The sequence below is a fragment of the Rhipicephalus sanguineus genome, chromosome 8 (assembly GCF_013339695.2).
Source record: "Rhipicephalus sanguineus isolate Rsan-2018 chromosome 8, BIME_Rsan_1.4, whole genome shotgun sequence".
NCBI lineage: Eukaryota > Metazoa > Arthropoda > Arachnida > Ixodida > Ixodidae > Rhipicephalus > Rhipicephalus sanguineus.
In genome coordinates this window covers 9,940,751-9,968,259 of record NC_051183.1, presented here as the reverse complement: position 1 = coordinate 9,968,259, position 27,509 = coordinate 9,940,751, and the positions used below count along the sequence as shown (strand labels likewise).

General features: G+C 51.3%; 3 protein-coding genes across 3 annotated transcripts; 2 read left to right on the top strand and 1 right to left on the bottom strand.

The window, feature by feature from the left end:
* The first annotated feature begins 1,203 nt into the window (after positions 1-1,203).
* Positions 1,204-7,514, top strand: LOC119401315 (cyclin-dependent kinase inhibitor 1B). Its single transcript, XM_037668010.2, has 2 exons — positions 1,204-1,710; positions 6,165-7,514. The coding sequence occupies exons 1-2, from the start codon at positions 1,311-1,313 to the stop codon at positions 6,266-6,268; spliced, it is 504 nt and encodes a 167-aa protein (XP_037523938.1). The 5' UTR covers positions 1,204-1,310; the 3' UTR covers positions 6,269-7,514.
* A 1,984-nt stretch (positions 7,515-9,498) lies between these two features.
* Positions 9,499-10,458, top strand: LOC119402539 (uncharacterized). The gene has a single exon (XM_037669688.1). It carries the CDS (start codon positions 9,499-9,501, stop codon positions 10,456-10,458), a length of 960 nt encoding a protein of 319 aa, XP_037525616.1.
* A 5,940-nt stretch (positions 10,459-16,398) lies between these two features.
* LOC119402595 (uncharacterized) lies at positions 16,399-27,269 on the bottom strand. Its single transcript, XM_037669727.2, has 3 exons — positions 27,090-27,269; positions 24,375-24,516; positions 16,399-16,859 (listed from the first exon to the last, which is right to left on the bottom strand). The coding sequence occupies exons 1-3, from the start codon at positions 27,226-27,228 to the stop codon at positions 16,520-16,522; spliced, it is 621 nt and encodes a 206-aa protein (XP_037525655.1). The 5' UTR covers positions 27,229-27,269; the 3' UTR covers positions 16,399-16,519.
* Between the last annotated feature and the right edge of the window lie 240 nt (positions 27,270-27,509).

Genomic DNA, 27,509 nt, shown 5'->3' with positions numbered 1-27,509 from the left:
AAAAGCAAAAATGAAAGAACAAAGATGCGAAGGACGGAATTCACGTTGGCGAAGTGCTAACGTTGCAGCTTCCGCATTCAAAGGGAGCGTGTGTTTCAGACAACCCTTGCATGAATAACGACATGTACAAAACCCGGAAGATCTGGTTACGTAGGCTCTCCGCAAAAGAAGACGCGGTTTATTAACCGGCTCTGGCAAGGTTTACCGTACGTGGAACGGATTGGCTGCACCACCGTGTGCAAGACTGGTTGGTTTCGTGAGATATGCATAACTCGCACAGATATCGGTTCAGTATAAGGTTTAAACGTGAAACACAAAACAACCTAATTTTTTACAGGCTCCACTTCAAAACGAGAGTTCTTCACGATACAATATATAGTGGCGGTTCGCAGGGTTCCCCATTAGGGGTGGGGTAAAGTTTCATTTTGCAAAATTTTCAAAGAACTCATTGACAATACATTATACGCTGTGCCTACAGTGTACACAATGTATGCGGAAGCTACGCCTCCAACCAAAGTGGCTATAAATAAACAAAAAGAAACAAAAAAGATGTATGTAAACTGAAATAAACCAATGAAGATATCCCCAAAGTGGTGGTACTTTAATCGCATGAGAACATCCGTTCTCCATATTTCGCAGTCTTTGCGTTTTCTAACCTTTCAAACAAGGAATAAAACAGGTGTCAAATCAATTCGCAGACGCTTCGACGGGTGGAGGTTCTGCGCTGAGTTACATTAGGGGCAATACTTACTTATCTATGGTCTATGAATATGGTAGACGTGGCATGCACGAACACCACCGCTGAATTGCGCAACAACGCAGCCTTGCTCAATGCCATAGGGAATCAAAAACCCGGTGGTGTCGATATAACGCGCACGATATCACCCTCCCTCCCCACTGACTTATTTGTTATGGCACGCCTCTTGGATTAAACGGTGATGCGCACGCGCAGCAATCGCGTTCTCTTCCGACAACCGGAATTCTCTTTGTCGCCGGGATCGTTTCTCGAGTTGTGCTTTAGTTGGAAGTCCTGAACTTGCAAGAACTCGTTGAGAGAGCGCAAAAGCGCCCAAGGCTGTTTCGCAGAGAAACTACTTTTTTTGGAGAGTGGGCAGCTCCTCGCACTGCGACCGTGGCGCCAGAGACGGCAGCGGCGGCCGAGAGAGAAACGAGAGCGCAAAAAGAGAGAGGGGTTCTCCTGTGGCTGCTCTCCGTCAGCGTCGCGCTCCGTCGTTGGTGTTGGAGATATTCGTAGGTAGGCAGTAGTAGGAGACCGAAGGTGCCCGCGCGTTGCGTCACTCCGTTGGACCATGTCAGGCACGGTGGCTGTCAACCTGCGTCAGATGTCCATGTCGCGGACTTTCCTACGTGCGATGCCCGTGTTGCGGTCGGCGGCCACCGCGCGAACGGCCAGGCGATGCCTCTTCGACGAAGTCGACCACGAGCAGCTCCAGCGGGACCTGGAAGAAGAGAAGCGTGCCCGCTTCGCTCGTTTCGCCGAAGCTTACAACTTCGATCTGAGCACGGAGACGCCCCTGCCCGGCCGATTCGAATGGCAGAGCGTCGGAGACCGAGCCGCGGCTGCTGCCAGCCGCGCGTCGGAAGCAGGGGACGCCGTCGTTGCTTCGGAAACAGAGGACGCCGAGCCTGCTGCGATAGCGCAGCGACCCCAGCGACCAGTTTCCAACGCTAGGCAACGCCTCATCTCCGGTGAGTTTGTCGACACCGCGAACGGGGTGGACGCTCGTTGTGAGACAAAAAAATGCGCCCGTTCGACGGCGATCGCGCTGTTGTTGCCGTGTTCGAAGCGGATTTGGCTCTTGGAGTTAGGCTTAGCCGCCCCTACGGCCAGCTTCCACGCATCGCAAATGGCGTAGACGGGACAGCCGAACGTTGGGGCAATCGGCCGCTTTGAGTGGTCTCCGGTGACGTTGTGCTACGTCGCTCGTGATTCAGCTACTGCGCGTGTTGTTGCTCTCGTGCGTAACGTTGCGCCTGTATACCGAATTTATGCGCTTAAATTGCGGTCAAGCCCTCATGAAAAAAAAAGCAATATTACTCTTCCGGAATGGGGCGTGGGTCGGTTGCGAGCTGTTTAAAGCGACAACGGCGTACGAGGGTTGTGTGGAGTGGCGCCGTCTCCCGGAGCTGATTGAAAGCGCCTCGCACAATGTTGCTAGATTGCGCTTCTTGCCTGATCGCGGTCAACTGCGGGGTCTTTGCCCGCGCTCGCGGATGATGCGGCCTAGGAGGCGGCGGTGTCATTTCTTTCGTTTTTCGCTGTTCCGCCGCTCTGTGCGTGGACGCGCGTACACGTTTAATTACTCGAAAGCAATGAATGGTACAGTCGGTAATCAAGTTGACAAAGGATCGTTTGCAGCTTTTCGAACTGACGACTTACTTGTAATCCAATGCGTATTGCTTAGCTATATGGGTGCGTGTTGGGCTTCAAACGACATCGATAACCGCAGTCTTCTAAAAAAAAAAAAAGCTTTACGTTTCGGGTTACGGTAGTTAAAAAAAACGTTTCGGTTTACGGTCGTTAAAAAACCTATTTCCTGCGGTCTTGTGATTTACGGGTAAAGCTCTCCACAATCCGATTTGTGTAAAGATAAGATTTAAGTATTTTCTTACTTTTCACGACATTTGGTGTATTTATTCCCCTTGATAATATCACGCGCCAAATCGGCTTAACAGGCCAGCGCTATATTTACTGGCTAGCATGGCGAGAAAAATAAGTTTGACTTGATTAAGCCACCTCCGTACAATGCTTAAAAGGTGACTCTTACCTTGAGATGGTTAGCCAGAAAAGATGCAAACCGCGACGTTCCCGCCTCATCTCATCGTGGTGTCGTGCATTTTGTCGGCTTATCGGCACGGTGTATTCCAACAGGACTTGCACGCTTACTCAAACCGTGCGCTGCGTTGTGCTTCGAAAGCGGTATTTCCTGCTCGCCGAAAGCACGGATTCGCGACAGTGTCAGACTTGGAAGCTCCGAACGTCAGCAGCTAAACGTTCTGCAGCACCGCTCGTCTTTTCCGCAGTTTTTTGCGACATGATCGGCATCAGAAAGAAACGTCACTCCTGGTCATTCGTCGCGTGCTTCCAATCCTCGTCTTCGTAGTGCCTCCACGACAGCAGTACCGTCGCGTGCGTCCTTTCTGCTCTACGTCATCGCCATCATGTGGCCAACGCTGTGTAAGGAACTTAAGCAAGCGAATTCTTATCGCTAAGAACAGAAACGGTTCACTCCTGAAAACGTGTGTTGATTAGAACATATTTTCACACATGCCCCGCTCAACGCCGCGAGGTAGTAGCGTAATCTTTGAAGTACGGCAAGAGAGGAAAGGTCCCGTAACCGGCTGCCCAATTCGTGGAACTACGGGACCGGAAGAACCGTGCAACACGTGGGCTTCTTGGTTGTGATACATGACGAAACTTGTAGCACACAAAGGACGAATAAAGTGAAGACAGGGCTTCCAAGTAAGCGCCTTCACTTTCTTCCTTCGTGTTCATCTTAGAAGGTTTCACCAAATTGTTCACGACACAGGAGTGGTGGCGTGCGTACATTTTGGAAGATTACAGCACAGGTAAAGAGTTGTGACGGCGCTGAGCGCATGCGCGATCAAGTTTTTTGCGAATCGACGTGAATGATTACAGAGTGGAAGAAGTCGCCCAACACTGTCGATGTTTTTTTTTTTTTTTTTTTCCTGCCTTCAGTGAATCGGCGCTGGCTGTTCTAACCGAAACCAGTGCAGGGACTCGGAAGAAGGGAAGAAAAGTCGATCAAGGGGAGTCCGGGGTGATGCTTCGCCTCGTTGCTGGGTTGTTCGGCAGGGAAACGCCATTTCGTGGAGCTCTGTGGCTCTCGCTTGAAAATCCGGCGGCGTTTGAGGTTGCTCCGATTAGTTGGCATGCACGTGCGACACTCGCAGCACGTCTGCGGAAGTGTGCTACCTTCACAGGCAAACGCAATTTTAAAGTGATCGCCTTTTACTTAGTTGGTGTAAGAGCACCGCGTCGTAGAGTACACAAAGCCTTGGTGAGCCACCATTTGTCTGCTGTCCAGCTCTTATTTTTACCCCGTAGTATAGTTTGAAACATGAAAGGAGATGCGCGAGAATCGCACTGCGAAATGTTCCACGTTGTTGGCGATGAACGCAGTACAGAGAGAGAGGTTAAGTGAAAGGCAGGGAGGTTAACCAGAAGTTTTCGCCGATGCTGAAATTGTAGATTCGATGAATGCGTCTTGTTTAGAGACCCCACATTAAGAAATAACCGGAATGTCACAACCGTGCGTTTTGTGAATCGCCTTTACGGCGTTTTCCTTAAACGGGCGTCGAAGCTTTTGTGTAGTGTCACTGCGACGTTGTGCCGCCTGGCAACCCGCGATTCACGTCAAAAAAATAATTATGACTCGAGGTTATGTTATCTCGGGTGTTGCTTCAATCACTATCAGCATTCTTAAAATCATCTTCCAATTGAATGAATGTTTTTTTTTTTTTCTCTCTTGTTTACGCACAGTAGATTCAGAATATTCAGCATTGGTTTTCACTGTCTTTATCTGAGACACATGTCGGGGGTTTCAAGCATCCTCAGAAGTGATGCCCCTTCAGTCGTGCGAGCACGAAATGAGTGCCAGCTTTAACGCACAGGTTACGCGTCGTTTAGATGTAGGTTATCTTCGTGATGCAGTGGCCACTGTCGCTGAACGTTTAAAGAAGTTCATTATGTTAAGTCCAAGAATGGTTGCAGAAAGCGATAGGAGGAAACGTGTCGTAGGTATGCCGTACATTCATTGCATATCTCACAGGCTAAAGAAGGTGGGAAGTAGCTACGGCGTTAATGTTGTTTTCACGGCTGCCAATAAGCTAGGTAAGATATGTGCCGCTGTGCAGAGGAAGAATGAGCGAGTAAAATACAAGAAGAGGACCGATATTTGTTTCGTAAAACACACCAACAAATTAACTGACTGCCGTACAAATGTGGCGTATAAGATCCCTTTCAGCTGCGGCCGCTTCTACGTAGGACAGAATGGCCGCTGCATTAACCAGAGAGTATTGGAACGATCGCTAACCGGAGGCTCACCTTCTAATCTATTTTTACATTGTCGAGAGTGCAAGTGCACGCCAAAATTCGATGAATGTGCAGTTTTGTGCCGGCATAAGAATGAAGAAACGCTCCTGATGATTGAGGCATGGCATATCGAGAATAGTGGTAGCGCATGCGTGAGCCAACTGTTGATTAACTTGCATAAGGACGAAATCAAATGCCGCAACAGTTATCTTCCACGTAGACCCCACGCGTGCCGGATTGATAGGTTCGCCTGTTGCATGGGCATGCGCAGATAATTGTTCGTGCCTTCTTTCTTTTTCGCCGTCTCTTCAGTTGTTAGTCGGCGTTTGTGGTGTCGTGTGACTTCTTTCTTGTGTCCGTGTTCGCACGCCCTGTCTTTTTAGAAAGCCCCTTTAGTATTAACCGTACATTCGCCGAGCACTGTGCAATATACAACCACGTGATACAACAATATTTATCGTACGTCACCATTTTGCCGCCAATGTCAGTGCTTAGCCTGTGTCAGGGGGGGGGGGTAACCAACGCCGTGCCGCTTCCATTCTTGCTATTTTTCAAGGATCCCTACTAGTAGAACCAGTGACGTCAGCGGCATGCCACTGCGTCAGTGACGTCATACGTGACGTTTCCGTTCGGGTCGCGTGACTGCCGCGTGTGACGGCGACCGGAAGTTCCGCCATGGCGCTCTTGAGGACGTGGAAGCGCGCTGTCAAGCATAGCAGATTTTTGTTCTCGTCCTCGCGTACGTTGTGAAGTTATCGTGAATACCAGATAGAGTTATCTGAAGTTGTGCCGGTGCCACACGGGTACTTTGGATCGCAATCGCGGCCTGTCCGGATCGGATTTCTTGATCGCGATCAGCAGTAGTCGCTTCCACACGGTCCAGACAAACCTGTATCGAGCTTGGCGCTGACGTAAGTCAGATCGCGATGCGCTGATAGCGCTCATCTTGATCCGGATCGAGCCTAATCCATATCAGCAGTTATCGCGATTCGAAGTGCCCGTGTGAGACCGGTATGGCTTGGCTTATTTAAGTGCGCAGGATTGGTGTTTCGCAGCCTCTTATTAGGCGTCCTCTCTCTCTTCGCAGACTATTTCCAGGTGCGCAAGAGACTTCCGCTTGCAGAGAAGAGTGCCCAGCAGCCTCCGGCCAAGATGGCGAGGCTGATGCTGGCGCCAGAGACCGTGCCCTAGCCGAAGGGGGTGCAACCACCGAGCGGCAACATCGCAGCGAACCGCCCGATGAAGAAACCCCGTGCCTTCTTTTTGTGTGTGTGTGTGCCCGCTCGTGGGCGATGATGATGATTATGAATGATCTCAATGGCTGCTGCCCCCCCCCCCTCTTTTTGTTTTAAATCTTCTCCAAGCTCTGAAGGACGTTACACTTTCCAAGGCTGCACCGAAGTCGCGCAAACAGTCGCTTCAGTAGCGCTGTGCCGCGGGTTGCTTTGCCTTTCACAGAAGGAGCACCGCGTGCAACGTCGCCCATTACAAAGAATACCATTGTGACCACTAGAGTTCATCCACACTGGCGACTCGGAGTGTAGCCTCCGCGATTAGCTTCGCGTTGCCGGAGCTCATCGCAGAGGCCACGCTCAGAGAGGTAGCGTCACCAAGGTTGTCGCAGATGTTCTGGCAAACCCAAAGTTACAAAGCGACCGGTCGCGAACAGTCACGAGGAAACGCTTTTGATCGAGAAGTGACTGTTTTTGGCTCTCAATTTTGCCGCGTTGCAACTGCGAAAACGAGCGATTGATTAAAAAAAGATTTGCGACGCTGAGTGCGCTATAACATTGGCGACTAAGTTGGCGACCAAGTCGTCGGTGTGAATGTGCATCCATATGATGACATTCGAGACGAAAAACCGCGCTAGAAGCACAGGCTGACCTGTAAGTTGCCCACCCCTTGATCCCGGTGGGAAGCGGCTCCTAACAGCTCCTTCGAGGTTCGAATATGGCGCACGAAGTGGGCTGACCCGATGCCTCGGAAGTGGCTAGCAGTCGCATCCACGTGTGCGGGCCTTACAGCCACGAATCGCCTGGAAAGGTGTAGCGCCTCCTTCCTTCCTTTCTCCTGGAGTGAACCCCGTACCTGATCAGAGAAACGTCACCGACCACCCGAGTTCCTAACTCCAGCCCAGCCAGTGCAACGTCGTCCTGCCCTTTTCCACGATCTCAGCCACACAGAAAAGGGGAGCGCCGTCTTTCTTTCTTTCCTCCTTTCCTCTTTTTTTTAAACAACAAAAAAAGTATGTAGCATTTTTATTTTGTTTTTACTCGATTTTATTGATGATGCGCCTTTGTTGTTTTTAGAGAGAGATGGTGGCGGCCCACGCACATGTGTGCCTCGGAAGTGTGCAATAGGCGCCGCACTAAGGCGCCCCCACCACGTCGATTGTACAGAGAGCCTCTATTCGCAAATAAAAAAAGAGAGCCGCCTTCACAGCCTTCTTTCTGCCTCACTGACTTGGCCGAGTTGCCACGACTCCGGATGTCTAGTTGGTTGTTCATCACGAGGCGATAATAGCGCACACTTTACGAAGACGGACAGAAGGAGCCTATGTCTTGCGTTCCTTCTGCCTGTCTTCGTAAAAGTGTGCGCTGTTTTTGCCTCACGTCCGGTTGATCCGAGCAGAAACGTCACACCACCGCCGTAAAATTTGCATGAACGGCAAGGCTCTGCGTACGAGTGTCGCTACTTTGCCAGTGTAAACAACGCCGTGCCAATTCACGATGCTCGCCGTTTTGTCAGCATCGCTACTGCCATGGTCGACAGCAACGTACGTCATTGGTGGCGTGAAGTCATGCGTGGCGTTTCAGCTCGGGTCACGTGACCTCTAGCCGTTAGGTACAATAAAGTGGACAGTTGGGCAAGTAGGTATGGATTCAGGATGTTAAACAGCGCAAATAACAAGGGACAGGTTGAAAAGGCTGTCCTGTTCTTGTTAAGCTGCAAATAAATTCTTCCGCTTTAAAATGTCCCCATGACAGTTTTGTAACTTTGCCTTTTCCCGCTCTCCCTCTTCTTCCTCGCTCCGGGCGGTCGCAACACCAAAGCAGTGTTCCGTAGATAACGAAAGTGACATTGGCAGATTGATGACACTGAGGGGCGGCGACTCGCGGGGGAGGAGAGGGAGAGGGGGCTCCCCTTTTGGGGTGCGACTCGTGAGAGTGAGGATTGTACGCGCCAGTTGCAAAAAGAGGACCAAACCGACAGGCTGGGTTTTTCACTTTAACGGTGCCCATCCTTTTTTGTATTCCTCGCGAAGCAGTTTTTAGAGTGCGTTTTGCCTTTGTTACTGTTTATATTAATAAACAGTTTACATTCAACGAAGACGTGCAACGACTGTTTTCATGCGACAGACAGGATATTGGAGAATATGTCAATGTCCCGAATAGTACCTCGTGTATGGACACTGCAGATACAGTCGCGGTATGGGCACCGTGCATACGTTAGGAGCCGCCCCAATCGCGCGCTGCCTCCAGCGCCAAAGCGGCCACGGCAGCAGATTTGGCGGGATATGGGAGCAGACGACGCAGGCAGCTGCGGCAAGCCACTGCGCCGTGCTTTGGTGCTTCGCTTGAGGCGTCTTTCCGTTTTGCTTGCCAGACCTCGTGTGTCCTCAGGCGAACGCGGCAACATAAAATGCATGAGCTGGGGGAAGACAACGGAGGTGATGAGCTCGTTGATCGAAACTGCGCACGCGTAACGCGGGCCGCCTCGCTCACTAAGCAATCACAGCTTATCACGCTCGGCCTAACGCGGCAGCGAACTCAGCGGAAGCTTGAAACTGGCGATACCAGCAATTGCACTGTCACGGCCGCTGAATAAAAAAAAAAAACGCCTTCCATTTGTGTGAACCTGTAGCGCTCAGGAAATATCGATGGATTGTATGCTGGGTGCGCCTCTTGGCATTCCCTACAAAGTGCCTGCTGCATATTCTGTACGGCCCAGGCATCCAATTAGACCCCTCGTTGCTGTAGGGCAATGTAGCATCCATAAATTCTCACTCGCAAAGAAAAAAAATACCCCATCTATTCACAAAGCTCCCTTTGCCGTCGAACGAGTGCGATCCACCGTTCACGCCGATTCCGTTCATATTCTCTGAATGGAAACCTGTAAAAACGCGTGCCCGCAGAATTACTGAAGGTGTTATTGCACCCAACAACGCAACAATTATTCCTGGAGTTTGGCATTCCTTCTGTTGAAAAATAAGCCGGAACAGAGCAACAAGAACGTGCGGCACCCGAGGGAAGAGGAGAAAGCTGAAGTGTGCGAGAGCTCGGGACAAGCGGCGGACCGTTCGCCACGATTGTAGATTAAAGAAGCGTCCCTCTCTTACCGTTCGGGAGCCAGTCATTTCGCAATATTGTTGGTGCCGAAACCCGGGACTGCCCCTCGAGAGACGCCTTCACGTCACGGCCATGGCGAACTCGGAACAGCTGCGTAAGAAGCGTGGTGCACTCAGGGCTGGCGTCACGCCAGCCCTAACACAGTTAACGGACCTGCTACAGCAAACGGATCCCGACCACTCGGAAGTTAGCGTGCAAGTTGACTACCTCAAGGACAGGGAATCAGCGTTATCGACGCTGGACGACGCAATTCTTGCATTAACAGATGAAGAGAACCTTGACCGCGAAGTTGAAACGGCACAGGATTACAGCGACAAGATCAGCTACGCTATAGCGCGCGCCAAGTACTGGCTCCAAGAACGTCAACAGGCTACCAGGACACATGCTCAAGCTTCTGGATCCGGATCAAGCAAATTAGAGCTTCCGAATTCCGTCGACGCTCCGGACCAGGTGAGAGAGCAGCGTCAGCGATCGGTTGTGCTGCCTAGACTACAGATACCTACGTTCGACGGCAACCTGCGTGAATGGCAGCCCTTTTGGGACCATTACGACGCCACGATCCACCAGAATGACGAATTACCGCGCATCGAAAAGTTTAAGTATTTACTCACGTACTTGACCGGCAGCGCGAAGCGGTCCATCGAAGGCATCCGGTTAGCCGAACAGAACTACGACCTCGCAATTAAAACGCTTACGGATCGGTTCGGACGGCGAGATCTTCTGATTAATGAACACGTCGATCATCTTTTGGCGTTAATTCCCGTGAAGAGCTCATCAGATGTTGCCAAACTTCGTACACTCCACGACAACGTGCAGTTCCGAGTGAGCGCATTAGAAGGCCTTGGAGTATCACCGGATCAGTACATCGTGGTGTTGAATCGCGTCATGATGCGCTGCTTGCCAGACGACCTGGCTATTATGCATCGACAAAAGACAAAAGAAGATGACCGCGCAACGAGTGGTACTGAGACCCCGGAAGACCGAATGCGTCGAGCGAAGGACCTTCTAACCTTCCTTCGCATCCAAGTATAAGTGCGGGAGGAAGGTCGCCTGCAGCCACGTCGCTGTTTTCTTGTGGACAGACTCGCTTGTGGCGCTAAACTGGATAAGAAGTACAGCAACCAAATTAGAACCATTTGTAGCACAACGTGTAATCGAAATCCAGCAGCATACCAAACCTTCACAATGGTTTCCTTGCTGTTACAGTGAAACCATTGTGAAGGTTTGGTAACAATTCCAGAGATATGCTCCGTAACGAGTCCACCGCTGGAGAGCAATATCTTGCAGGCGCTCATCGCCAAGGAATATAAGGTGGCTGACGCATGTCAAGCGGATACGTGGCAAGAAGGCGACATAACCGTGCTCATAGGATCTGACGCCTATTGGAAGGTGACAACCGGAAGAATTTATCGCATAAACGAGAGGCTAACAGCGATAGAAACAACATTTGGATGGATGGTACAAGGACCCTTATTGTCTGACATCCAGTTCCCGTCTAGCGCACTGTTCGTCTCGAGCAGCAATTCTTCTGCAACGGACATAGACATATCTTCGATGTGGCGTCTTGATGCCATCGGAATTGATGGAAGCTATTCAGAACCGTTACAGATCGACGTGCACCTCTCCGCATTTGAGCGCTACATAACGAAGCAAGGCAGGCGTTATCAGGTGCCGCTCATGGTCGAAGAGCCAGGGATACCAGCCGGAAACAGTAATCGCCGACTGGCAGAACGTCGACTACAACTTCAGATCAACCGCTTCCGAGAGCAGCCAACGTTACTAGAGAAGTACGACCAGGCCATTACAACATATTTCGATGACGGACATGCTGAAAGGGTACAAGAGGAGCAGCCACTCAGAGATAATGTATATTACATGCCTCATCACGCAGTAGTTCGTCGGGACGCCGTCACAACGAAGCTTCGAGTGGTGTTTGATGCATCATCACATGAAGCAGGTCGTCCTTGCCTTAACGATGTCCTGTCGAAGGGTATAAAAGTTGGTGCCGACGTCATCCCTACTCCTAAAGTTCCGTTGCCACCCCGTAGTTCTCGCTGCTGACATAAAGAAAGCATACCTCCAGCTTTTGATTCGGCCTGAAGACCGCGACTTACTGCGGTTTTTGTGGCTGGAAAGACGGCCAACCAAGGAAGAGCCCATGCCACCAATCACAACTTGGCGGATGACCAGAGTCCCGTTTGGAGCTGCATCAAGCCCATTTCTGTTGGCCGCTACAATTCGTCATCACCTGTTATCCTGTCAGCACCACTATCCAGACACTGTCGCCTTATTGGAACACGCATTCTACGTAGATGATCTTATCGTCGGGCTACCAAGCGCGCAGGCGGCAATGAAAGTATATGAAGAAACAAAGAGAATATTCTACGAGGCAAGCATGGAACTTCGCAAGTGGGCTTCGAATTGTGACGCGTTGAAGGAAAGATTCTTACGTGACAACTGCGCCATCGAAAATGAAGCTGGAGATAATCATATGATGAAGATCTTGGGTGTTCCCTGGGAACGTTCGGGTGATTGCCTTCTCTTGAGCACTCAGCACGCAGCCATCTTCAGTGCCGGAAGGCCGGCTACCAAACGTACCGCACTCAAAACCTTGGCAAGAGTTTACGACCCGCTTGGTTACCTCACTCCATTCACCATAAAGGCGAAGATAGTGTTCCAGAATCTATGGAAGAAAAACCTCGCCTGGGATGCCAGTCTGCCAGAAGACGAACAGGCCGAATGGAATAGGTGGTGTTCCGACTTGTCCGACACGTCTGTCATTATTCCACGGTATATATTCCTACGAGACAACATTGATGCCTTTTCATTTGAGCTGCACGTCTTCGCAGATGCCAGTCCCAGAGCATACGGTGCGTGCGTTTACGTACGAGTGAACTCGCAACCCGACACATTTTTCGCACGACTCCGACTTGCCCCCTTGAAGATGGTATCGCTTCCTCGCCTGGAGATCCTAGCATGCACCATCGCGGTGCGGCTTATACGCTATGTGCAAAGGGTCCCTTTTCTCCAGCACGCCGCTGTTTTCTTGTGGACAGACTCGCTTGTGGCGCTAAACTGGATAAGAAGTACAGCAACCAAATTAGAACCATTTGTAGCACAACGTGTAATCGAAATCCAGCAGCATACCAAACCTTCACAATGGTTTCACTGTAACAGCAAGGAAAATCCCGCCGATGTTATAACTCGAGGACTATCACGCTCTGACCTCACCAAATCATCGAAGTGGTGGAATGGCCCAGCCTGGCTTTCTGACAACACCAGATTTTTCGAAGGTATAGACATCAACCAATCTAACGCAAATATACTGTTAAATGTGCTGGAGCAACCGAAGAATGATCAAAGCTTGTCCACAGGATCTACGTCTGTCTGTTCATCCGCCATTAGTGTTAGCAAAAACGTCGTGCCCCTGGAAAACTACAGCTCTCTAACAAGACTGCTGAGAGTAACTGCATGGATCAAGCGTTTCAGCCGCAACGCAAGACGCTTCCCATCAGCACCTGGACCTCTTAGAGCGGAAGAATTATTTCAAGCTGAACGTTATTGGTTGCTCATATTGCAGGAAGACTCGTTCCCGATTGAAGTTAGTGCGCTCAAGAAAGGCCAGCCGTTGCCTTCAACATCCCCTGTGCTTCGTTTGTGCCCATTTATGGATGAGAACGGCCTAATTCGCGTCGGTGGGCGACTCCAAGAGCTGCATGCTGAACAGGACATTCGTCACCCCATTTTGTTATCAAGCAACCATAAGCTCACCAGCCTGCTTGTTTCAGCAGCACATTTGCGTACGATCCACGGTGGTGCTGAAGCAACTCTCACGGAGCTTCGAGAACGCTTCTGGTTATTAAGAGGGCGCCAAACAGTGAAGAAAATCATTTTTCACTGTAGAATATGCAAACGATGGAAAACGACAGTGGAGACTGCACCAATGGCCCCACTTCCACGCGAGAGAATTACGGAAACCAGCCCCTTCGCGGTCGTTGGACTTGACTACTGTGGGCCGCTGTACGCAAAGTCAACAAGCAGTTCAACAAAGGCTTACATACTTTTGTTTTCGTGTGCCGTTACACGTGCTCTTCACCTGAGCTCACGTCGGACATGACCACCGCCACGACTTTGCTCGCTTTCCGTCGTTTCGTCGCACGCCGCGGAGTTCCCTCAATAGTGTACTCTGACAACGCCCAGACGTTCCGAAGTTGTGCTAAGTCGTTTGGATCTGCGCTACCTGCTCTTCGAGAGTACGCCGCGGAGCTCAAGATACAATGGAGGTTTATCGCAGAACGAGCTCCGTGGTGGGGCGGATGGTGGGAGCGTCTCATTCGTACAACAAAGGGAGCTCTCAAGAAAACGCTTGGACGCTGCAGTCTTAACGTGGAAGCCCTCACAACGATACTGTGCGAGATTGAAGCAGTGATCAACAGCAGACCGCTGACCTACCTCGACAGTGAGCCTAACGAGCTACAGCCCTTAACACCATCGCATTTCTGGATGGGTAAACGCAGCATATCATTACCGCAACAGATCTGCACATCAGAGCCTCATACCTCGGTTGACCTGCAACGAAAGGCTCGTCATCGCCAGCGTGTAACAGCGGAACTTTGGAAGAGATGGAAACGAGCGTACCTGCTATTGCTGCGGTCAGCACACAATCGCCCGACATGCCCGACAACAAAACTGCGAGTTGGTGATGCAGTGCTCTTGCAAGAAGACACTGCACCGGCGACATCATGGAAATTGGGCAGAGTGCTTGAGTTACTGCCAGGGAGAGACAATGTAGTGCGCACTTGCTCTGTTCGTCTCGCCAATGGTTCTGTTGTGAATCGCCCGGTACAAAGGCTCTGCGCGCTCGAAGCCTCTGGTTCACCCTGGCCCGCCATGTTGAAAAATAAGCCGGAACGGAGCAACAAGAACGTGCGGCACCCGAGGGAAGAGGAGAAAGCTGAAGTGTGCGAGAGCTCGGGACAGGATTGAGCGGCGGACCGTTCGCCATGATTGTAGATTAAAGAAGCGTCCCTCTCTTACCGTTCGGGAGCCAGTCATTTCGCAATACCTTCGAACAGCGCAACCGACACAAAACGAACTGCCCGCGAAAATACCTCGCGACGTAACAGCGGGAGCGTGGACGAGCAGGGGTGCAAGCGCGAAGCGATGTTTTATGCTATATAACTCTTTCCTATATAATGCTTATAACGCTATATAACGTTTTATGCTATATAACTCTATAACGATGTTTTATGCTATAACAAGAAAAGTATAGCCATCGTAAAAGGCATAGTTCCTCGATTTCATCCCATTGCGAGCGCGTGAGAGCATCCCGCCAAATCTTCTTGCCGCTAGGGACACCTTCGCTCGGGCAGCGGAGTTACGTCTGCACGAAGCAGGGCATACGAGTGACGTCGACGTACGCGACGTTGTTTTGCGATTAGCATCTTCCGCTGTGCTTGTGGAGATAAACAGACCGAGATAAGGCGCCGCTTTTCACTCTGCTGGCTATGCAGTAAGGGGGCGTGCGCCGGAAGAAGCAGAAAATTCGAACAAAAGCCCTCGGCGAGGTGACGCAACCGAAGCCGGCAGCGAGTTAAGCGGGGTGATAAAATCGACAAATCTGCTGGAGTAGGCTGTAATCGGTTCGCACAAGATATCACTGCGAGGGGCCGTCGTCCCGCAGTGATGCGCCGACGATTAGACAACACCGCTCATGAGACTAAAGAAAAAAAAAAGATGTCAGTGTTTGGCAGGCGCTTGAATACATAAGAGAAAATTTGTTAACAAAGCTCCAACGACATGGTCGTACATGGCCAATCGTGCGAAGTGAGCCGATGACGATGGAACAATGACTCAACGGTGATAAACCAACGTTCCGAGTCCGAGGGAGCTTGAGAGCGGGAACCTCGGGCTCGAGGGGTTGTGGCAATGATGACCGTACCTGACGAGAGGTCGTGGCTTTCTGGCTTCGGGAAGGACTGCGATGCTCGAGTTCCTGGCAGGTGTATAGGCCAAGCGAAGCGGCCTACACCTGCCGGCAGCAATCTACACCGGCTGAGGCAAGCGCAACTCGGGAAACGAGAGCGATCAGGCCAAGTCCGGGTCACCAATTTGTAGAAACAGGCAGACAGACGTCGATGCTGTGAGACCACAAATTTCGTCAGACGTCATTTAGGCAGACGCGCACAAGAACAGGCGCATGCCGTCTCGTGCAATTGGCGCGCCGTCTTCTCCTGGTCGGCTTCTTGTGGCACGCTACTCTACCAAGGGCAGTGTCTCCTCATTCTTCCAGGAATCCCGTGGCCGTGCTCACGTACAGCCGAAGCTGGTCTTCAGGCTCATCGTGGAAGGCTCCCACTGGTCATCTGATGGCTGCTGCACTTTTGGTGTCTTGCCTTAACAATTTTGAATGTCACAGTAATCATTTATAAACGAACATGGTGACTCTCGTAGATCCTACGTGACTTGCTATTGCGAGTACTAAAGTAGGGGATTTGTCCGAGGGGCTCGTTTTTCTGTATTATTCACAACTAATGAAACCGACAGACAATCAATCCAAGGAAAGCATGGGGGACCTTATTTGTGGTTTCTGAACTGTATCGTAATGATTCTCACTTAAATTGAAAGGAATTAAAGTGGGCGAAAAATCACCCTTTCCGTCGGCGGGATCCGAACCCACAACCTTCGAATGTTGTGGGTTCGTATTCGGGGTTCCTTATAATGAGGTTCGGCTGTAAAACCCCGCTGATACGTTCTTTTTCTGCGTTATCTTTTTTTCTTGGCGTTCTAGTTTCGTACGATTTCCCGGCGCCAACATTCACGATGTGGATATCAAGCGAAACTGCGCGATCCTTTAGTGAATTTGGATTGCACGTCTTCTCGGATACTACGTTTCCCCCCCCCCCCTCCAGAAACGTATGAAAGACTCTGTACATGTTCGGATTAGATACTCAGAGCGACACTGTTCTCCACAAAAACTCCATGGTTTACTGCTAAAAACAAGGGAAAGGTGTAAAACAAGAAGAAAGAAGCAAAGTGCATGCATGGGTGATGAGAGAAACGAGAGATGAGAAGAACAGTTCGTCGTCTTCCTTCACGGCTCGCGGTGCGCGTCGCCTCCTTCGGGCTCTCCGAACTCGAGGTCGTGCAGGAGACGCAGCATCTTCATCTTGGCAACGTTTCGCTCCCTGGGCAGCAGCCGCTTGAGCTGCGCCGCCAGGCTGAGGCAGAACAGCTCGTCGGGGTCTCCGGCTCGCTCCTGCAGAGCGGCGCCCTGAGGGTTGTGCGGCAGGATGGCCATCGGCTGCTGATGCTGCTGAGGCGGCGGCACCCAGTTGTTCGCCTCGTCGGCCGCAGAGGCCTCGCAGGGGTCGCCCTCGGGAAGCTCGCTCTTCACGGGTGGCATCGCGGATAGGCGAAGTGCACAGCGCCTTCTAAACGAGGACCACGTGACAGTTTCGCATGGTATGGTAGAGAGAGAGAGAGGGAGAGAGAGAGAAACAGAGTCTTGAAAGGAACACTATAGAGTGAAACGCTATAGGCCATTTTACACCGGTTTCACACGCTCACTTCTGATCGCGATCGGCCCCGATCCCTATCGAAATACACGATCGCGATTGGCTCCCTTACGCAAGCTGCGGAAGGGAGCCAATCACTGTTGAGAAATTCGATCCTGATCTAGCTCGATCGCGATCAGCAGTGCGCTGTGTGACACCGGTATTAGACTGTTAAATTATACTTCGACATCTCTATTGCTGCTAATTCTGCAATCGTGGTTTCATTATTACAAGAGACATTGTGGATCAATGTTTCGTGTCTTTTAATTAATAACTTGAAAAAGGGGTACCAGCGAAAACACTGAAAACACGTACACAAGAAGAAGGCGTTACACACGGACGAACGCTGGACTTTCAACTGTGCTTTGTGTGTGTGTGACGAATTGTACATAGCGGTGCGCGAAGTGATTGAACTCAGTGGAGTTGTTCGCTTTCAGAACCAAGTAGGCATGAGCGTTGGCGCATTTTTTGAAGTGCTGTCCTGTTACTTGGAACGAGTTTAAGGGTAGTGTGTTTTTACAAAAGAAAGGGATATGTATTGGGTCAAGTGTTGCGCCGATTTTATGTAGCATATTCCTGGCCAAAATTGACAACCTCATTCGCGCTTCTTTGGACAACGAACATGTTATCCGTGTGTTTAGGTATGTGGACGACTTGCTGGTTTTTATAAGGCTTTTGCCAGGAGAAAAAGTGGACAGTGTTGCAGAGGGTATTTTATCTGTTTTTAAAGATTGTTCTCGAGGTTTAAGTTTTACCTGCGAACTACCACTCGACAAAGCCATAAGGTTTCTTGACTTACAACTAATGTTTCATGACAATGACCATGTTTGCTGGATCTTTTCGCCCCGAACAAAAAAAAGCACTAATGCCATATGAATCCAACCAGTCGAAGTTGGTCAAGAGGAGCGTCGCGCTTGGTCGCCTCATGGACGCGTTGCAAAAGAGCTGCTCCCATCGCATGGCCTGTAGCCTGAAAGAGCAGGTCGAGAGGTTGATGGGTGCGGGTTTCCCTTTCTCGGTCATTAGGTCTGTTGCGGAAGTTGGGTTGAAAAAAGTGAAGGGGCTTAAAGTTAGGAAGCCTACCGAGAAAATGAAGGATTTTGAAGTGATACCTCACATACATAAGGTTTCTCACAACATAAAGAAAGTGGCTGGAAAGCAAGGAGTCAGCGTGGTTTTTTTCTGCACCATGCAAATTGGCAGGCTTGTGTGCGAGAATAGGCATCGAGGGGAAAAGGAAAGAGGCCTGTCAAGTCAAGCACATGAAACCCTTTGTTGAGTGCAAGACTGGTGTTATTTACTGCATTCCACTAGCATGTGGCAAAGTTTATATTGGGCAAACGGGAAGGTGTATAAATAAGCGGCTGCAAGAACATAATACATCCTTGAACGGGGACTTGGGAAGCAATCTGGCTGTTCATTGCCGCAGTTGCATGAAATGCAAATCCAGTAAGCCGATGTTCGATCGCACGACCATTTTGGGCAGGGGAAAGACAAGATATTCGCGGGAGATTTTAGAAGCATTTCACATTGTGAATCATAAAGATAATTGTGTCAGCGATACGTCCTTGTCTCTGACGTCGAAAGAGCGTGCCTACTTAGCGTAAATAATAAGTTGAAGTGTCACGTGTCGTGAGAAGTGATGGCAATGCGCATGTGTGAGAAGCCTTGTGCGGCAATGCGATTTCCAATAAAGCACAGTTGAAAGTCCAGCGTTCGTCCGTGTGTAACGCCTTCTTCTTGTGTACGTGTTTTCAGTGTTTTCGCTGGTACCCCTTTTTCAAGTTCATAATGCACCAACTGGCCCAACAGCTAGCGCTAATGCTTTTAATTAATAATGTAATTACAATTACTGAGTTTTTACGTCTCAAAACCGCGATACGATTATGAGAAACGCCGTAGTGGTAGAGAAGGACTCCGGTAATTTCGACCACCTGGTGTTCTTTAACCTAAATCTAAGCGCACGGCATTTCGCCGCCATCGCAATGCGGTCGGGATTCGATCTCGCGACCTTCGGGTAAGCACTTTAGACTGATAGGTTATAGTTTGACAAATATACTGCCGTTCATTTCGCAATCGTGGTTTCATTATTAGAAGAGAAATGCGGATCAAAGTTCCGTTTCTTTTCATTGCGCGCCAGAGCGCTAGAACGCGAATGTCTGCAGAGTGGTCAGTTGGACCAGATGGCCAGATTATGGTATACACCAGATTCTTTTGCTCCCGCACCCGCGTTTAGAGCAATGATACATAATCTAATTGAGCCCAGTTATCACCTGTGGCTATAGCATAGGGGCTGCTGGTTTAGTTACGTCACAGCTGTTGGCGAGCGAACACTGGCGGAGAGCATGCGATAGTCGGACGCTGTCGTTGTTCGCTCCACGTGACCAGCCACCCCCCGGCAAATAAAGTTACTGTATATGCTACCCAAAGGTAGCAGTAACTTTACCGGCCAAAGATAATGGCAGAGTTCCTTCATTGAAGGACTCTGGTATGGTTGAACACCCCCCCTTGGGAAAAAATTTTTAAGTGAGGGGACCCGTCACGTTAACTGCACTATATGATATGACGGTGCAACAATTACACGTGCGGCGGCCGAACCGTACGTTACGTGCTCTAAAGTGTCACGGGCTTACCACTAAAGCCTAAAAGAATGAACTCAGAAGGATAGACTGTTGGGCGAGTTGGTAATTCATTCTGGAAACAAATAGCGCGAAAAAACGTGGGACTAGTGGGACTTGTCCCACGTTCATTCTGGAAACAAATAGCGCGAGAAAACGTGGGACTTCTTCTACTAGTCCCACGTTTGTTCGCGCTATTTGTTTCCTAAAAGAATGCTGCGTTCAGACACTGCATTTGTGTAACTAAAGCTTTATCACCATAGTGCAGTTGCACGGCCGCTGGATAGGGCGGCAGTTAGGTGACGTGCCCCCACCACCGTACGAGTGCCTAAGCCGAATGATAATATCTGGGGTTTAACGCCCCAACACCACGCTATGATTTTGAGGGACGCCGTGGTGGAGGGCTCCGGAAATTTCAACCACCTGGGGTTCTTTAACGTGCGCCTATATCTAAGTACACGGGCCTCAAACATTTTCGCCTCCATCGAAAATGCAGCCGCCGCGGCCGGGAAAGTGCCTAAGCCGAACGTCAGTGTGACGTCCTATAATTTAAAGAGGGGTTTTTATTTTTTCGTATTTTGGCCAGACTGTAAGATGCCGCAAAGGCGTATGACGTCATAGCGAGTTGATGTGGAAACTTGAAGGTGGCGCCACGACTTGCATTTTCTTTTTGCACGTTTCCTGGCTCTACCAAGAGTCATCTCGCGTCAAGGGCGGGGCACTTGGTGTTGTGAAAGGGCAGTGTGCTGATACGAGAAAATTCACTTCTCTCTGTTGTGCCCTCTTAACGAGTAGGACCGGGAAGTCCGGACAGAATCTTGCTCGCACTCGACATTCAAAAAGCATTTGACACTATCTCGCACTCCACCATTCTTGAGGGGCTCGAAGACGTCGGGTGTGGAGACAGAATATATAGCTACGTGCAAGACTTCTTGAGCAACCGCAGCGCCTGCGTTGGAATCGGTACGACACGCTCACTCCCGTACGACCTACCGGGACGAGGCACCCCTCAAGGCTCGATACTATCACCGCTACTATTTAATATCGGCCTACGCAAACTAGCACTACAACTGGAGAAACATCATGATCTAGGATGCGCCATATACGCGGATGACATCACGCTCTGGGCCACTCGAGACTCGTACGGCGACCGGCAGGACACCCTCCAAAGGGCCATTGACATTGTCCAGGCCTTTGCGAAAGAAGCAGGCATGAAATGCGCCCCTTCCAAGTCGGCCTACCTACACGTCAGACCCAAGCACACTCAGGTGAATAGAGCACCGGCCCTACAACTATTTCTCGATGGCGAACCCATCAAGAGGACACCAAATATTCGGGTTCTCGGGATGCACGTACAAGAAACGGGCAGCGTCTGCATCGCGCTCTCCAAACTCAAGCGCACGGTACGCAGCATCTCCGCACTCGTCAACAGAATCGCGCGTGGCAAAGAGGGAATGACGGAGGCGGACACCTTGCGATTGGTGCAAGCCTTCGTCATTAGTCGCATAACTTACGCGCTACCCTTTCAAGCCATGCACGCGCCGCACCGAGACTGACCAGGTGGACAAACTGATCCGAATCGCCTGCAAGGCGGCGCTCGGCCTTCCAGAGAGCACCAGCACGGAGCGCCTACTGGAGCTAGGGATGCACAACACCTACGAAGAACTCGCCGCAGCCACGATCATCGCTCAGCGAGAGCGACTCAACGCGACGCCCCAGGGACGTTGTGTGTTGAGACGCCTACACTACCCCCTGGCGCCGCAGTTTTGCGGTTACGAGACTGAAATGCTACCACACGCACTGCGAACACGGCTACATGTAGACCCCATTCCGCGCAACATGCACCCTACATACCACGCAAAAGGAAGACGAGCTAGGGCGACAGCTCTGCTGAGGAGGCACGACGACCCAGACACGTATTTTGCGGACGCAAGTCTGTACCCGCGCACAGCAACACCGAGCCCCGCTTTCGCTGCGGTCGCAACAAATAGGGAGCGCACGGTCGCGGCTGCATCTGCACGCACCTCATCCATTGCAACGGCGGAAGCCGTGGCTGTCGCCCTGGCCATACGAGCCGCCGAAGCCAAGGAACAATCGGCATATATACTTACAGACTCACAGGACGCATGCCGCCTATAGCTGCGGGGAGTCTTGCCAGCCAGTGTCCTACACATCCTGGGACCGACCCTCACACAGGACCACGGAATAACCTGGCGCCCAGCACATGCCGGAGTGGACGGCAACGAACGGGTGGACCGCCTGGCTCGAGGTATGACAGGCCGAGCCGCGGAGCACTCCGCCCCAACGAACGCCCCCACACCCGGCACGCCTCGAGAAATTCTGGAGTTTCAGAGATTCGGACGAAGATCCAAGGCTCCTCCCCATCCCAAGCTCAAACGGGGCCAGGCGAGAGATTGGCGCCGACTACAGACAAACACATTTCCTCACTTGCAAAGACTACACAAGATGTACCGCGACAGACACGAAAATAAATGCCCTTGTTGTGAAGACACCAACACTCCGCCACATCACATACGAATGCCAGATGCGCCCTGCAGGCGCCGTCTCGCCGCTAGTCAAAGACTCACTAACAAACTGGTAGTGGGAGGCGCGACTCTCCGATCTGGACTTGGGAAGCCAGCTGGCAACCTTCGGCCAGGCCCGGCGAGCCGCAGAAGCCAGTGGGGCCCTGGAATAGGGGCTCCACCCATCTGCACCAGGACTACCTGTGCGCATTAATAAAGTTCTTCTTCTTCTTCTTCTTAAGGAGTAGGTTCGCCTGGCGGCACATCCAGCGTGCTATACTCCATCCAGATGGGCATGACGATGAGCGATGTACGTACACAGAGCGCGGACGAAACACCGCCACAAGTCTTAAATAAACTATAATGCATTTCAGTGAGACCAACGCCTCCGGGAAAGTTTTAAAGTGCGTTCATTACGTTAGAAGCGCAGACAGTGATTGTCAATGGACCGGGAACGACTCTAGCTCAATTGAGGGGAGGGGGGGGGGGAAAGTGAGGCTACTCCCCGCCCCCATACCTTTAGATTTCGTACGCGTACGTCATATACGGGGGGTGGGGAGGGGGCTAGGCCATAGGCGTGCGCAGGGTTTTCAGGGGGGGGGGGGGCGAAGGCGAGCGAAGGTTCACCGCAGCGGCCCCCCTCCCTATTAAGTCAATGTATGGGGCAGACTTTGCACCCGCCCTCTTAGGGGACTGGGGGGGGGGGGGGCGTGCGCCTCCTTGGCCCCCCCTTACTCTGCGCACGCCTATGGGCTAGTTCCTCCCCCCTCCCCCCCAAAAAAAAATTTTTTTTTTGATGGAGGGGTTGTTTTACTGAAAAGAAATAATGAAAATAGGTGTTTTTCTTGAATACTGAACGCCTTCAGTAAGTGCCCTCCCCCTTCCCCCCCCCCCCCCCCCCGAAAAAAGTTCCGCGGCTACGGGCCTGTCATACACGCACGCATACAAACACACGCATGACCATATCTAACATGGAGTTAGAACCTCCCCTTGGATGGGCACGCCTCTTCCAGGAAAATGTCGTCTTCAAAACATCATGTACCGGGATATGTCAGAATGGGGAAGCTCAAGGCAGCGCGTGGACATGCATGAATGGCCGCAAAACTCCGTAGTTCTGACTGCCAACGCGTCAGCCGAAAGCCAACTATGTTCGCGTTTCACGCGTTCAAGCGTTGCCGAAAACTGTGATAAGCGCGTCCACCATAGACGCAAGCGACGCGCAGTGCCGCTCTGGAAAGCGTCCCAGAGCGGCCGTGCGAGCTTATGTGGCATTCACACCGGCGACTTACAGAAGTCCGCGACTGGCGACCGAGAGGATACTCACGACGACTGATGTTCACACCGGCGACCGCGACGTGCCCTTCGTCACAAGTGCGACCACGTCTGTGCTTCTGTTTGCGTCTGTTTTGTTGCCAGCGCTATGCATGGCCAGCGCAGCCATTGCCACGTGAAATAACCGTAGCGGTATTGCGACGTCAGGCTCTTGTGCCGCTGATTGGTTTTGTGGCTTTGCGACTCCAGACCACTAATCTCCACTATACTCGCCGACAACTTTTCTTGGCACTGAAGCGAAGGCTACAGAGCCACAATGCACGTATCCTACCGCTAATGAATGTAGTCCCACAATTGCGTCCGTATTTTCTGCGTGAGATATATAAAATGCTCCTTCATTTTCTACCTGTAGCTTTTTGTGACGGAACGCAGCGCACACAAGCGAGATATCTGCATTTCCTTTACTTTACACGTTGTCACTTCGCGTTTTTGCGTGTGTGAAAAAGTCGCGCCTTTTACCCGTACCTTAGACGCTAAGCAGCGTCTGCGTCGAAGTGCAACGCTAGCCATCACACTCCACGGCGTTACGAGACGCGCGCCAAACCGGACTACTTCGCGTAGCAGTACATGTGCAGACGCTCCGCCCTCGTAGCTTTCCCTTCAGTGCCAAGAAAAGTTGTCGGCGAGTATAGGTCAGTGCTCCAGACTCCAGACGCGCAGCTAGTGAGCGACTTCACCGAAACGGTCGCTTTTCTACCAAAGCGACCGTCGCTACCAACTTCGTCGGTCGCCTGTGTGAAAGCGCCCTGCGTTCTTTAATCTGTGTCTGAAAAGTCAAGGAAGCCAACCGTGACGCTTTGCTCAATCGGCTCGGTAGTTCCGCAGCCATCACGAACGCTGTGAGCACGCCATTCCACCGAGAGCGGCTGTGTGAGCCAATGTTGAGATCGCGAATGAGAAAAAGCGTGGACACTCACGTGCGCGGGCGGAGAAACTCGTCGAGGAAGGAGAGCTCCCGGTCTAGCACGTTCCACTGGCCCTTGGCGTCGGAGCGGCGTCGCTTCTTGCGCTTCAGGTACGTGTCACGGATGGTGCGCCAGCGGGTCTGGCATTCCTCCACTGCACAGCGAACAAAACGTCACTTCGTTTGATACCCGAAGCGTGCGACGCTGGACAGCGTCGCGCGCTTGACGCATGCATCTCATGGTCATGTGCTTCTGACGACCGAAGCACTGGGTAACTATATGTTACTTTGCTATGACACTGGCAGCACGAACGACACACGCCGACAAGAGTGGCTTGATATTGGACATAGTGCAAGCAAACACACCAGAGTTGCGAAACACGGTCATATTCGCGATGTGTAGCCAAAGAATGGTAAGCACCGTTTCAGCGCGACTTGCACGAGACCCACCCTCGACGCCGAAGGGGACGCGACTGTGCAAGGAATTCTCACGCCGTATAGATAAAAATATAGGAACCTTAAGGATTCCATAGATGCCTATGTGGCGATTGTATTCTAAAGGCGGCGTTTTCCTGCGTACAAACGCCAAAAGCGGAGAGGCGCTACTACCCAGGCAGCATAACTTCATGAGATGCGCACCGATTATAGTGCAACCAATGCAGAACGCTACGTCTAAAAACGCACTCTGAAGGAACAGACAGTGATGCTATGGGCGTGTTCCAATGCTGGCCAGCATTAAAACTGACAGCTTCAAAGAGTTTTAAGCTCGAGTATAAGAATCCACCTGACGGACACCTGTACGACGTGACGCCAAATCACGTCGACAGAACAAATTTAACGAAAGCACATAAAAGCTTTTGTTTGTGCGTGTGTGTGTGTGTGTGTGTGTTCGAACATGCGAAAAACGCAACGTGGCTTCCACTAAACGCAAAAGAAGACATGGCAAGGTCATTCCATGAGCAGATCGCTTTCATTTTGCTGGCCTTCTGTTCAGCCGCCGTCTTGGACAATAAAGTACGTGGTATCGTTTTTTTTTTTATGTCTGCGCGACGCCGTCCCTTTCGCAGGCTTTGACAGAAAGTTAGCGAAGACGCCCGCTGTCTACCCCCGAACCACAGGCACAAAAAAAACAAAAAAAAAAAAACAGGCGTTGCCTCAACAGTCCTTGCTTGGCCGTCTACGGCAAGTGCTGGAACGCTGTCCTTTAAGTTGGTGTGCTATGCAGCGGCATCTCGTGGAACCAAAAGAAATAAAAGAAACAACCAGATTGCGCGTCATATTTCAATGGCTCATGATTACTTGGCATTTCTTGGCTCTCCTCGTCCGCATTTAACTTTGCGTGGCTGTTATGCGCACACCACCAAAGACTGGAACGCGGTGTGTGTACGGTTCAAGCCAGCTTGCAGGTGCAAACGGACAGTCTGCAAATGATGATGGGCCATTATTTAATGCTTGCTTTGCCAAGCAGAAAACGCCGATGGCCTTTATTACGATTGCTCCGCTACTCCACAATGCGATGGACAAACGCACAGCGCGATCAGCTGTATTACCTACATAAAGTTACATACTAAATTAAGCAAAACTCCGGCGTCGTCCAACAATCGCACAGCCATCAGAGCAAGTCCATCTTAGAAACCCGACTATTCTTTCCAAACGCCGCACTTACATCTTAAAGGAAAAGTGATGGAGGGGGGGGGGGGGGGAACCGTTACATCTTCCTGGTTATGAATGGCGCCACAGTAAACACCTCCCGATTAATTTCGACAACATGGAGTTCTTTAACGCGCATCCAAAGCAAGGCACGCGGGCGGAAATGCACTCCGCCTGTCGGTTGGGAATTGAACCCGCAACCTCATTCTGAGAAGGCCAGTGGCATAGATACTGAACCAACAACGGCTGCTGAAACTCGTAGGAACTGCGAATATATATCGGACAAAAAAGCAATTTCTCTGCACACACAGTCGTCCGCACATGTTGATTCAAGCCTCGTGCGACAACTTTGCCATCGATATGCTTTGTCAGGCGTCTTGGTACGTGCTGATGGCCCGACGATAAGGGAGACGAGGTATTAACTATCAGACGGTAGCAGGCGTGGTGGCACATCGCTATCACGTCTTCGACACATGTTTCAAACAGCTGACCTGACGCTGAAACAAAACTATAGGTACACACGGCGTAGCAGCAGTGGCCCTCCGACGCTGTCGTGGTCCGAACAGCCGAAACGGACACCCGAGCGTGGCGGACTCAAGGTGATACGGAGTTTTCGATTCAAGCCAATGAGATCACGCAGAAATTCGGCTATCGCTGCATAGCAGTTGGGCCAATAACCTCCAGAGAAGCATGGATTCCTGGTTAACGGCATCGCGTTGCTACGAAGAGCAAATTAGCGATTCCAGGACACCGACAGAACACCGACAATAGGGGGTTTTAGAACAGGGTACCCAAAGCTTTGCGTACGCTATCCTTTGCGTTTGCTGCCACAGCGCATGCTAGCGCCACGTTAAGTGACGAAAATAGCGTATCGTGCCCAACGAACGCTATCTCTGCGTGCCTTATATTCTAAAACTGCCTAACGGTGAAGACCTTGGAGGTTCTGCACGTCAAGGAAGCCGGTGCCTTTTCGTCACGCCGTTCCGTGAATCCAGCGGGCACTCGTCCGCGTTCCAAACCGGAGTCCACGCGCAGCCTGCCCGGAGGCCCGCATGTGCGGGAAGAACCTTCGACTCACCGCTGACAGCCAAAGCTGTGGCGATATCCAGCCAGGCGGCCTCCCGGAAGCCGGCCTCCTTGTGAAGTTTCGAGTGCTGGTCCCAGAGCTGCTTGTGCTTCTTGACCTCGTGGACGAGCCGCTCGTTGAAGGACGCCATGCGCAGCTTCGAACGGCGGAGCGGACTGATTGACGTCGTCGTCGTCGTCTCGCCCTTCCCTTTCCCCCGCCCGCGCTCTGGCCCCGTGGCACGCGCCACAGTGCATCTTCTTCTTCTTCTTCTCATGCCGCTATGGAGGACACGGCGCTACCAGCCAGCCGACATGGTAGCTTCCACAGCCGTACGCGATACGCCGCTTGCTTGCGTTCAACTCGCTTGAGATTATTTCTGCCGGAATGCACTGTCTGCGCATAGTGAGCGTCTGCCCTTCTACGGCGTCG

Excerpts from the sequence above, each read along its gene's own strand:
- LOC119401315 (XM_037668010.2), top strand. The coding sequence starts at position 1,311 with ATGTCAGGCACGGTGGCTGTCAACCTGCGTCAGATGTCCATGTCGCGG. Across the intron at positions 1,711-6,164 it reads TAGGCAACGCCTCATCTCCG|ACTATTTCCAGGTGCGCAAG; the intron begins GTGAGTTTGTCG and ends CTCTCTTCGCAG.
- LOC119402539 (XM_037669688.1), top strand. The coding sequence starts at position 9,499 with ATGGCGAACTCGGAACAGCTGCGTAAGAAGCGTGGTGCACTCAGGGCT.
- LOC119402595 (XM_037669727.2), bottom strand. The coding sequence starts at position 27,228 with ATGGCGTCCTTCAACGAGCGGCTCGTCCACGAGGTCAAGAAGCACAAG. Across the intron at positions 24,517-27,089 it reads CACAGCTTTGGCTGTCAGCG|TGGAGGAATGCCAGACCCGC; the intron begins GTGAGTCGAAGG and ends TTCGCTGTGCAG. Across the intron at positions 16,860-24,374 it reads GAGTTTCTCCGCCCGCGCAC|AAGGCGCTGTGCACTTCGCC; the intron begins GTGAGTGTCCAC and ends GTCCTCGTTTAG.